This window comes from Leuresthes tenuis, unplaced genomic scaffold, assembly GCF_036924035.1.
Source record: "Leuresthes tenuis unplaced genomic scaffold, fLeuTen1.0.hap1 SCAF_17, whole genome shotgun sequence".
In the NCBI taxonomy this organism is placed as follows: domain Eukaryota; kingdom Metazoa; phylum Chordata; class Actinopteri; order Atheriniformes; family Atherinopsidae; genus Leuresthes; species Leuresthes tenuis.
The window spans coordinates 11,146,898-11,159,533 of record NW_027325371.1 but is presented as its reverse complement, the minus strand read 5'-3'; the positions used below and the strand labels follow the sequence as shown (position 1 = coordinate 11,159,533).

Here is a 12,636-nt window from a genome sequence, read left to right as displayed (position 1 = left end):
TTTGAAGAATTTGAAACAGCCACCCATAATCAAGTCAAATGTGGAAAGAATGAATGAGTTTCCAATTATTTCTGCAGGCTCAGGCCAAATGCATTTGTCATTTCTTGCATGGCTGGCATCTTAGCACACAAAACCTTTTTATTGATATCCTAAGAAGGCTACAGTTCATTCTACTGCCTCCACCTAAACAACACATTTTTGTGCATCTGTTCTCTCAACCAAACTATTGGTGTTTATTGTCTTCCACTTTCATTCAGCAGCTCGGATTCTATTCTCCAGTGGTAGCTGTCAAGTGGATGTTTAAAGTCTCTCAATTCTCGATGCTGCCAGGTGTCTATTTTCCTTGTCTGCCCAACCTTCAAACAACAGCAGCCTCCCTTACAACAGCCTGGAGGGATGAATGCTAACAGCAATTCCCCAGCTGGGAGCCTAGCAATTACAGCACTCCTCCTCTATCCCTTTAATTGCAAAGGGAGCTGCTTCCTGGGTGATCAGACAGCCTGCCTGCCACCAGGGAAACTAGTTTCATCACCTCTGGCAGCCTCAGGTAAATGAGGGTGTTTTGCCAGAGAGTTAAAAAAAAGGGTGTTTGTTAATAGTGCAACGTGGTTGATATCTCTCTTAAAGCGTCACCTTTGGCTGTGCTGCATGATGGATGGGACAGGTTGCTGGCAGCAAGTTCACATACAACACAGAGCAACTCACTGTGGCAGATCATAAGGTACACAGGTACAAGGTATACACATTTACAATACATTTTAGATATTTGTACAATAAAAGCAAATACGTGCAACAAACTGTACTCCTTTGACCGAGTCAGCTGCTTTGTGATCATTAGGGCTTCAGTACATGGCTATCTCACCAAGTGACATAAAGGAGAGTCCGGAGTTTTCAAACTATGTCACGTCTCCTCAGATGAGAAACCTGAATATGTGTTCATTGAGGTCATGGCAACAACACCCTCTTAGTGTTGGCAGTGGGAGGCTGAGACAGCTAAAAGTTCTAAATAACGTTGTGCTAATTAGCTAAATAATGCGCAAGATAGTAAATTAGACACAGCTTTTGCTTCTGCCTGTAGGGATCCAGAGATGCATACAGTGCATACAGGTGATGTGAGGATAGGGTATTAGAAACACGAGCAAGACATATTTAGCAAAAGTTTTCTCAATTTTTCAACTGATATAGCAAACAAGAGAGTACATCATTGATTTTTGTAAAACAGATTTATTTCTTACTTAAAAAAAACACATGACTCCACATTTGATCTGTGTCTAACTTAAAACCTGCTTCATTTCAATATTGGTACTATAAATCAATGAATACAGCTAAAAGAGTGCTTCCACAACAATCTTGCTGCAGTGAATCATTACTGAGTGATGCTGAAAATGCTGAGATATTCATGTTTATCAAGGCTGAATAAAACTCAACCATAAAATAAAACATAAAGGAGAAATTTGGGGAAGATAAACTTATTGTGATTCTCTTCAGGTATCACCAAAAGTAGAAAAGTAGTATTTTTACTGACGTGTCTTGGTAACAGGCACAATTAACACATTGAGTATCAACTGTAGTAAAAGCTGCACATAGTGATCAATGCAAGCCATTTCAGTACAGATCAATAAATGTGACTGACTCATATGACTTTCATAAAATCATTTACTGTTTTGGCATTATGAAGCCTGCGTAGCAGCTCTGTTGAAAACTGATAATAACACCCCCAACAGCATGATGGCTGGTCTCCCTCCTGGGTCGACAGTATAAATAGTGGTTAAGTAAGCAAATTGCAGGGAAAATTCAGGTCCTTGTATTAATTTAAATTTGGCTCATGGGTCAACCATGAACTTACTGCCATTGACAGATCAATGTTTTATTGAGATACTCAAGAGATCACAGCGATGCCATCACTCAGACCTAACTGACATGATGAGGAGCTATTACGATATCGATCCACCTGGCAAGTTGCACTGGATCAGCTGAGGCCTCTATTGACCTGACTAAGTGGGTGCACAGTCCTCTGAGGGTCAGGCAAATGTTAAGGAGATATTACCAGTTTGTGGTGTAGCTGGATCTCAATCAGATTTAGGTGAAACAAAAGCCAAAAAAAGGCTAATATATATATATGTAATCCTATATATATATACATATATATATATTTATATACATATATATTTTTTATGTATATATATATATATATATATATATATATATAAGTAATTTTTGTTTGTTTCAAATGACATTGACCCTGCTCATAATACATGTAAAAAAAACAGACTGTGCTTTTCGAAAAATCTTTAAGTATGACATGGGAACCAAAACCTTGAAATAACCTGGTCAAGCAGCTTAGTGAGTTAATATCATAACAATAAATTATCATAAAATAGACTTCTGAGCTTTTTACACCATCAAATACTGTACAGACACTATAACAATATATCCTGAATGATACAATTAAAAAAATCCAGATAAGAGATCAGCTTGAGTCTGTCCTCATTTTTCTCTTAATCCCAGCCAAAGTCATGGCCAGTCATCTTGTAAAACTTGCTATTAAAGGGTTTATAAAAGTCCCTTAGCCTCTGCACCACCTCTGGGTCAATATTAGGATGGGTCCTGCCTTTGGTTTTACCTAAGCAGTGTGGCTTGCTGTTTCCCTCAGGTCTCTTAAGGCAGGGGAAGCCTTTTGCTGGGTTAAAGTGGAAATACTTATCAGTGACTATCCTCCTGAGTCCAAGAAAGTCCTGGACACGTGCCATCTCACCAGCAGGGTCAGTAATGAGACGCTCTCCGCTAACAAATAGCAGCTGCTCCATGGGGAAAAACTGGAGCCAACGCTCCAGGTGCTTGGCATATATGCCGATTTGAACAGCACTCCATGTGGTGTCAATCAGACCTGCTGACATATTCTTGAAAGTCAGGCTCTCAAAAGAGGGGATGTCCGGTTTCTTGGAGCGGGTCTGAGTGTAGTCTGAGATGGCTCGTGTGACAGGGTCCCGGACGACTACAATAAGCTTGGTGTCTTTGGACATGGTGTAGATCCGAGCTGGGACCTCCCTTGTGACATAGTAGCTGGGAGTCTTTTCCATTGTCAGCTGGCCCTCTGATGACTTGGGCATTAATTCCCTGTAAAGAACAAAACATTCAGATTTAGATTTTCACTCCAGATGGCATATTGCTCAGATAACAATTTCTGTACAATCTCTGTATACAAAAAGCAAACACCTTGCAAAAGTGCAAACAGTCACTTCTTTGCAGTTTAAAATACACTGCCAGGCAGGAGCTTGTCAAGCATCATGGAGAAAATAATAGTATACATCATGAGCTGCATTATTCTGCGAATGTACCTAAAGTGACAGAAGTACAGCAACGGTGCTAACAATCTTGAGTTAACTTAATTTGTTCTACCTACAGGATGACCCTCATATCTTAGTGCTTCATTTAGTCAACTAAGTCCTAAATCCTCTACGAAAAAACCCCACAATCATCAAATTTAAGTACTCACATTCAGTAGCATTTGTAAATGAGAGAATAGGCAACATGCTTTCTGTCATTCTTTTTCTTCATATTTTTTGATAATTTTATCTGAAATGTGAAGATTGAAAATTCCTTTGGGGGGATAGCAGAAAATGCTTGAGAGCTTTCTATTCCCATAACTCTTTGTTCTTTCTTAACCCCTTGCCTCTAGTTGATCATACTATAGCCTGTTAACTGCAACCCTCACTGGATAATGGCTAAATTAAGCCAAGGGGTATTAAGACTAAGCCAAACAAGCTAAAGCATTAAAGCCTGGTTGTCTACCTTACTAGCGAACTGGGTGACTGTCTCATCTCAAGGAGAGAGGGGAAGAGGGACGCAAGGCCAAAATAGGTATGTTAGGTATTTTATATAAGAAGAAAATCAGTTGCAGAAGGTGTGTACACGATAGCACATTTCCAGAACAGCTGGGTAAACGCAAAGAATAATTCATTTTATGCAAAGACATTGTCACAAGGAAGTTAATTCAGTTTCAATCCATCCCAACAAAGCAGTAGTTTGCAGTTGAATCCAACTTAAGAAAATACCACAAACTACAAGGCAGATAAAATGCAAGAGTTGGCATGGGCATGGGGGCAAAATTAAAGATTTCTAACATCACAACAGTGTAATTTTTTCACTCTGTTTTTGTTTTAGGTCTCAATCCTAGAAGTAATGGTGTATAATTCATAGCACATAGCCAACTGAATGTGATTATAAACTCTTCATTAACTGTGAATACTTCACTTGATGCCTTTTGGCATCAAATCAATGGGAAAAAAATCCACCCACTCTCAAATTTGTTTACTAAGTACATTAAACTAACATTTTGGCGTCATTAGAGTATGAGATCTCACGCAGGTTTGACGAATATCTTGAATCGACAACAGTGTGGAAATGTTTCTTTTCCTCCTCAATATGATAAAGAATGTAAGCTGTGTTGTGTTGACAATCATCAGCTCCCAACATACCTCCTGTAGGTTTGCAGCTGTCACAACGTACATCCTCAATTACTCAAGTACTTGGCAATATTCTAAGGTTTTGATAGTGAGTGGCTGATCTAAATCAAACAACGGGAAAACAGAGAAGCCATGTCATTAACATGATTACCATCTTTCCAACCATCTGTTAGTATACACACTCAGAGTTTTATCTTGAAAGTTTTTGTGGCACAAACGAGCAGAGAATTGCCTGCTAGATTTTCCTGTGCAGAGAACTAACAAAGGTGAAAAGCTAAGTGATTGTGTGAGCATAGCTCACTCATTCCTTAATGTCACACATAACACACAATGAGGTTCTCTTTCTCATGCACTTCCATCGCCTATAAGGTCACCTCATTTTTCAGGTCATTCTATGTGAGCTGCGGTTTTACAGATTTATTGCACTTTTCTCACCATAACCTTGGCAACCATCATATGTGGTGGTAACATCACAAACCTAATCAAGGTAATAGGTACAAGGAACACAAACAGAACCGCCTGCAATTATCTTCTGCGTCTCTCGGACATGTACAGCACTGCAGGCTTTTCGTGAAGCCTCAAAGGACACAAAAACTTACCACAAACCAAACTTGTCACTCAGAAAAGATTAAAACAATCTATGTGAAGAGTACATGTGTGATTCAACCTGGCAGAGATAGAATAGGACAACAGCTCTGGCTGTGCAAGAAGTGACAAAGTTGCCGTAGGCTTGTAGATGTAACAAGCTTTCAAATTTTCTTCTGCTTAATAAACAATGTTGCCAGCAACCAAAATGTTTAATCTATCAATCAGCAATGAAAACACATTATAAATGAGCACCAAGAGAATGAAAATGTCTATTCTCTGAAATCAAGCCAATCATGTGTAAACCAAGTTTATACATTTTTATTTGACTCATAATCACTAAATCTACTGCATTACTCTAAAAACTGTTGTATCCAAGCTAATAAAGACTAAAGGATCTATAATGATCCTTGTTCTTATATACAAGCCTCCTCTGGCACTCCGCCTTCCCTTGGAAAGCCGCTGGAATAGAGAAATAAAAGCAGAAGGCAGAGACAAAGACAGTTAAGAGAAGGAAATAAATCAAGAAGGGAAGGAGTAAAGAAATACTATTTAGAACCAGGTGCATTGTTGGAGAAGGAAAACTGCAAAGGTCTCTCCTGTTGTCAACTCAGCTGCCATTTTAGATGCTGTCTACATTTTCCTGCCTCCTACAAGCAGACAAGTGGTGTGCTGTATGATTTGCCAGTGTTTTGTCTGCCAGGCATTCAGGTGTGTCCATTAAACTGGCTGCTGGGGAGACAGATTGTGAAACTTTGTTTACATTCACTCTTATCAGCAAGGAGGTTCAAAGGTAGACATTTACAATGTCAGTACATGCAGCTTTGTGGTTGCTGCTGGATTATGCCCCAGTAATGAGTTCACTAAAGTAAGAAACTAGTAAAGGGAAACAAAAAACTAAAGCAGAAAACTCCAAGATTTTTTGTATTCTGCAGTACTCCGCTTGACTGACTCTAATTGGCATCTATATTTCAGCTTTTTAGACCCCAGTGACAGGGGGCAGTTCCAGAAAAAGCTTCAGCATTATCTAATGTTATGATGTGTTCTTATCTCACCCTGAAGCTCTGAGAGGAGTTGAGCTACTGTGGGAATCATCCCTCTTCTCAAAGGCAGGATGAGAGGTGCTGGTATGCAGCCACTTGGAATAATCAGACCATCTTACTGTGAGACAAGTTCCAGACAGAAATCAAAGAGGAAAACATCTTTAGGGAAGGTGCTCTCTCGCCATAACAGCCAGTCTTATCAGGTAGTGAAAGTTCTCATCACCTCACTTTACAGAAATGACCTTCTTACACAATGCTGAACCACAGTCAGTTCCTTAGCAGCATTCCTGGACTGCAATACAGCAAGTGTCTTTTTCCCATCCTCCATACAACTGTATGCAGGACTAAAAATCACCTGCTTGTCTGATGGAAACAAGCCTATGTTGAAGGGAGGAGGAGTGGAAGCAGGATGTAAGGTGTATAACCCAATCTGCCACAAAACTATCTGCTTTGAATTAATCTGTGTCGATTTTGATAGTTGTTTTACTTTAGATTTAGGTTTTCAGCTGGAAAATGCATGAAAGAAACTTTTGCTTCAGCATCAGATGGATGTGGAGCCTGTGCCAAAACTGTTGCAATATGTTGCACCTTCCTCATAGCCCATTGTACACCAAACAATATGCAACCCCATGTTACAGCAAAACAGACGATAACAACCATGACTGGTCCAACTGGTTTGATTTATTTATACATCTTGCTGCTGTACTCAAACGTGTGAAACAAAAATGCAAAATGTAACAGCTGTACTTTTCTTTATCTGTACTTTAATCACTTTGTTTGTGATTCTACTTCAATAACCAGGGAGATGGAATGATGACACTTCCACATGGAGCCACGTTTTTCTCTTTTGTTTGGTTTTTAGAGCTCTGCCACTGATCAGCCACAACACTGAAACTCAATGGAAATACTACACATCTTGTTAAAATTGTAGACCTTGGCATCATTCACATGGATGATACTTTGAAACTTGAGGGGGGCAGTTCATGCCTTTTTTGGCATATGGAGTAAAGTGGTTAAATCTGGATAAGAGTTTCCCGCAGATACTGAAGACTCTCTTACAGTTCCTTGTTGCATTAATCACAAACTGTATTCATTTTTTAATCTTTCATCTTTGTCCAGATTCCATCAAATAACACATTGTGGGCTTCAAGCTGGACCTAGTTTAAGGTGGATTAGATCCCAAAAAAGGACCAGACAGCAACTTCTACACCAACAAACTTCCCTCAGAGCAAAACTTTAAAAAAACAAATGAGAAAGAACTTCTGTATAGTGAGTTGTCTTTTTTTTTTTGTCTAGAAAAACAGCCTCACATGTCAGTGATAGTACACAACGGGTTGGTATCATCGTGCATTCTTGGCTGTATTCTTATGGGCAAAATGATCAAGTTAACATATTATTAGTCATCAAATAGAGGGAGATCTTAGCTACCTGTGGCATGGAACACAAATTTTAAAGATAATTATATTTTTCAACTGCAGCTGGTAATGTGAGAGTTTCACAATGAAGTATTTTAAAGAATGATGGTTAATGCTGCAATATTAACAGTTTATGTTTCACAGCCAGAAAAAGTCATGCTGAGTCAAAATTTAGTTTATTTTAAACATTTTTATTCTTTGTGCAAGCTGCTTGTATGTTTTTCAACAATGATCCATTTATGATATAGTTCCCATTCTTTGCTTGTAATGTAGGTTTCTGACTTCTGTAGTGAAACCGTTAGGGAATTCCCCACAGATGCATGCAGGTCTGAGAGGATAAGTAAAAGCAAACAACGCTTCAAAGAAGCGAAACAAAGATAGCTGTGGCAGATTGTGTCTTTCTCAAGATGCTCTGACTTTGTGTCAGGGGCCTCTGCCATTGAGAGAAAGACAGACGCAGGAAATGGCAAATTCTCTCTGAAGATACTACAAAAGGGAGAGAATAGGCAGTCAACAACTCCAGGGGATATAATGGGGCAAGATTGCTTGTTTCAGTGTTTCTAAAGTGCTGTAATAAGTACTGCGGTTTGAGAAATCGCTTCAAGATAAGGCTCGGAGGATTTCTGCAGTAAATGTAAACTCCTTTCTCTGAAATAGTGAGGGAAGGTGCACATTACGAGCTCTGACCATCTAGAGACATAATTCTAACAACGTGAGCAGAAATTGGATCCATTAGATGACAAAATCTGAATAAAACTGATCTGCCCTTAGTGATGTTTTTGAAGTGTTAGGTGTCATGATATGTAGCAAAGATGCGTCTAAGACAACAGCACGTTTGTGTGAATGGCCTCTTTGAAGCGTCTCATTATGAAGACACTTTCCCCTTCTTTTCCTGTCAGTTTGCTGCTGACACAGTAGTTTAGGCTTGAAGATCCCTTCATCGAGAGTTCTCTCAGTTCCTTTGTATCTTTGCAGCTAAAAGTATTGAGTAAGCAAAAAAGCCACCACTGCACTCAAATTAACCTGCTCTTCGGGAACTTACCTTTTCTCTCAGTGAGCTCTGAAACTCAACTTTGAGTCTAGAAAGCTTAGGCGTAGAGTTTGAGTCTTTTTAAGCAAGTTCCAGAGAGTATTTTTTCTGATGAACTCCTGCTGGGCTTCGTCAAAGGGCACTTTCACCCTTCTGAGCACATTTGCATACAAAGTGAAGGCAGAGAAAACACGTTTCACACTAATTGTCTGCTCTTTTATTGTCCGAGTTAATGCAGTCCTCAGGGGTTCTCCAGCATCCCCTTTCATTGAGCTCCAATGGCGCAACAGTAAGAAAAGGCTCACTTTAAATTTACTGCCCTCTATCTGCCACTGGCCTGCAGTAAGCTCCCCTGGGGCTCTGAGAAGGATTAAGCCATCTTCTTTGACATCCTCAGTGAGTTTGTAACAAAGCTCTTCATTATTCTACATGTGGAACCTCAAGAGGAAAAACATGATTACAGCAATTAAGTCACATCTACTGTATAGAGGACCTTGATCTGAGTCTGCATTCAGTAAATGAGTAGTTAATCTGTCTAAAAAAAGACAAAGAAGGAAGTTAGAATCATGAGTTGGAATCAAGCTGCAGCTGAAGACAGGAGGGTAAAGGGAGGAAGATGTTCCCACGGCTTTTGGGAGTTGCCTCCTGTGCTTTTTGTGAGTAAGCGTGCACAATTGTCTGTCTGCTTCTATTTTCCTTCCGAGGGGTGAAAACATGTTATATAGTGGTTGGCGTCCTGCTGTGAGAGGGCCTCTTCTCTATGTGGGGCTCCAGAGGTAATCGCAGCAGCCAATGGCGTGGGCACAACTCAGTGCCACCACGGGAGCTGATAAGCCCACCCAGCTGACTGCTCCTCTCCCCAAAGAACTGCTTGTCATTAGTCTGGGGGAAATTAAGTGAAGCATACGGGCAAACAAACCTTGGACACCTTCGCCTGGTTTCATGCTTTTGATCAAAGAGACATGGGACTACTTACTGAAATGTTGGGTGATGTGCAACCACCTTAAAGCCAGCAAGGGGTTTTCTGAGCACAGTTAGATGACTGTTAAAGGTTGACTTGATGTCACGTGTTCAGTTGCATAGGGTCAGTTTGTGTCACCTTGGTCTCACTGTGACAACTCAAGCCAAGTTGTTTTAATTAGTCAGATCATCTCTCTGAGAACAGATAACTTCACTATTGAAGACATAGCATCTAGAACAGACGGTTTTCCTTAATATGTGTTACGAATGAGCTGAAAGTCACCGAAATGATTCTTTAACTTTTTATAACAATAAGTTCAATCCATCTGTAGCAATAGCGTCTTCTTCTTTTAAGACATATTTCATTTTCAGTTGTTGCCTGCTTGTGTACCACATATGGATTGTGAAAATAGCATGAAGACTGAAGTGCAATGATTAGAAAGTCTTCAAGCATGAGATAATTTAAATTTATTCTGGATGTTCATTCGACGAAAGACAATAGACAAAATACCTCTTCTCAGACCAATCATCCAAAAATATGCTAAACCTGTCCGGAAATTCTTAAAGGAGCTTAAACAAGAAGTCCTTTGAATAATGCTTCATTTCCCCTATTGTTGTCTTATGAAGGCAGCTTTGAAACAGGGTCTAGATCTTTTGACATTGCCTGTTAATCCCTCAGCTCAGTCAAATGGACACCTGAAGCAGCAGTGTCTCTTATTATGTCTTTTTAACATTGTGGTCGCCGTGATGTAAGTTCCTCAGTGCCAAAAAAAAAACAGTTTTGGTACATAAAATATCAATGGTTTCCGAGAACATATTGCATTTGTGATTTATTTTCACTGAGAGTGGCATATTGGGTAACTGTGCAGCTGAGTCAATAGTTCAGAGCTTGCGTACTGAGATGCAGTACAAGGACAACCGTTGCCATGACACAGAATTAAAATGTTACATTACACAATGCTGAACATGTAAGCAACAAAGATTCCAGGCGGCTGCTTTTGACATGTCTACTTGGCCTGAATATGGAAAGAAATTACTGCGACTCAATCAATACCCTGAAACTTCTTAAGTCTTAAACATACTTCCAGCCTCCTCAATGATGACAGTATTATGTAACTTGCTCATTTCAAACCACCAAGGTCTGTTCCTTTAAATGCATGCAACTCAAACATAATGGCACTTCCGCTTTATCTTATTTTTTCCCCTCTGATGCTCCCTCTCCTTGTAAGAGAGACACAGAAAGTCTAGATCCAAGGACGGAGTTCGAAAAATTACAGGAACTCTCAGAGAAGGTCATGTAAAGAAGCACAAAATCAGCTGCCCTTTTGTAAATCAAGATGACTCATAAGAGTTGCCATAACTATCAGTGCAAAGTGGAAATTTGAGTTTTGAATTGAGATCCATGACTTTCAGTTTGATTCTACCTGCAGCTTTTTAAACTTTTTAAATCACTATCTGTATATGTCAATGATTGGGTCCTGTTTTTCATACTATATATATATACATATATATATACATATATAAAATATATCATATCATATTGTATAATATATATATATATATGAAAATATATGCCTAGTCATAGTTAGTAATATTATTAAATTTCCGTTTCTTAATGTTCTGTGGTGAAACATTATGGAAGGCTTCAAAATGCTGCATGGTGGGTAAAAATGTCAAAAGAGGTATACTGATGTTTTCCGAGTATGTATTACTGACCAAACAGTGATGCTTGACGCACTGATGGATGCACAAGGAACCTAGATGACAAATCATTACTGGATGATTAAAAAACTAGATGAATGTCTCTAGATAAACGCTGAAAATTTGGCAGTTTTAGATAACCTTTGTGTGCATATTTGATCATTAGTAAGTATGCGATGTACCTGTACCACTCCAGCCCCTTTTCGTAGTTGCGGTCGAAAAAGTGCGGCTCCGCTCCTACCGCTCGGATGTCCGGATGCAGTCGCAGAAACTCCAGAAGCGCCCGGGTCCCTCCTTTCTTCACCCCGATGATAATCGCCTGAGGCATTTTTTTACTTTCCGTCTCATTTAAGAAACTTGACATGGCATTATCATCCAGCGCCTTCGCCTCGCCTCTAATTTCATCCCACTCGTCTCCTTTGCTGTCCAAATCATTTTCGTTGTTCAGTAAGTCCCTGGAAGTCCCCAAAGACAACTCTAGATTGCCAACTTCAGCATCGTTTTCGTGTCTGTTCAGCGAGCCGTACATCAGGTTGGGCATAGTTGAGCAGTAGCCAACACAGCAATATATCATGTATACCCAAAGGGACAACATTATGCAGAATACAAAGAGTTTATTCCTCACGTGGGATGATGGCACAACATGTAAACTGTGTAAAATCAAACTATATTCCATAGGAACACCGTGAAAAAGTTCCGGTTATAAGGCATTTTGATAACACTGCCTCACACCTCTGCCATGGCTTAAATTCTGGACAATCAGTGTGGAATTTCACAAAAACGAACAGAGAAATTGAAGTGGAAAACGATGGGCTGGGTTCACCTTCTGTTGGAGGTCGGCTTGATTAATCGGACGAGTGTTTGTTTCCTTATTGGAAGCAAAACTCGGAAAAAAAGGCAATGAAGATATCACCGGTTGAGCGGCAGCCTGTGCGCAGCGTACGCCGACCGAGTTTTTCTCCCATCACTGTCTCTCGGCGTCTGAGCGCTCATCCGGAGAAGCTCCAATTTATCTTCGCCAGGCAACTGTGTCAAGATGGAAATATTCTGAAAAGACGACTTCCACACTAACCTTTCAAAGTAAACCTATTGAGCTTTTTTTTTACATTTATTTATTTATTTGTTGTTGTTTTTTTACTTTCTTTGGATCAAGCTTGAGAAGTATATTTCTAAGCGATAAGTGCATTATTTTGTCATAAACATTTTTATTGTGTGTGTCTTCATGGAGCCCATGGACTTAGTACTACGATTCTACTTTATATATTATGTATAACAACATCATAAGTGAAACCTTATTTTATCAAATTAACATGTGTTTACATGAATTATGTACTTATATTAAGGCACGTATCAGAAATAACAAGTGTCAACAGAAGTCTTATTTAAAATAAGTCTCACAACTCGGGACATGCATTTCCGTGCACAAATTTCAAGCG

At 39.5% G+C, this 12,636-nt stretch overlaps 1 protein-coding gene across 1 annotated transcript; it reads right to left on the bottom strand.

The window, feature by feature from the left end:
- Positions 1 to 1,204: 1,204 nt before the first annotated feature.
- Positions 1,205 to 12,195, bottom strand: hs3st3b1a (heparan sulfate (glucosamine) 3-O-sulfotransferase 3B1a). Its single transcript, XM_072368766.1, has 2 exons — positions 11,383 to 12,195; positions 1,205 to 3,117 (listed from the first exon to the last, which is right to left on the bottom strand). Exons 1-2 carry the CDS (start codon positions 11,874 to 11,876, stop codon positions 2,499 to 2,501), a joined length of 1,113 nt encoding a protein of 370 aa, XP_072224867.1. The 5' UTR covers positions 11,877 to 12,195; the 3' UTR covers positions 1,205 to 2,498.
- Between the last annotated feature and the right edge of the window lie 441 nt (positions 12,196 to 12,636).

Excerpts from the sequence above, each read along its gene's own strand:
- hs3st3b1a (XM_072368766.1), bottom strand. The coding sequence starts at position 11,876 with ATGGAATATAGTTTGATTTTACACAGTTTACATGTTGTGCCATCATCC. Across the intron at positions 3,118-11,382 it reads AAGGGGCTGGAGTGGTACAG|GGAATTAATGCCCAAGTCAT; the intron begins GTACATCGCATA and ends TGTTCTTTACAG.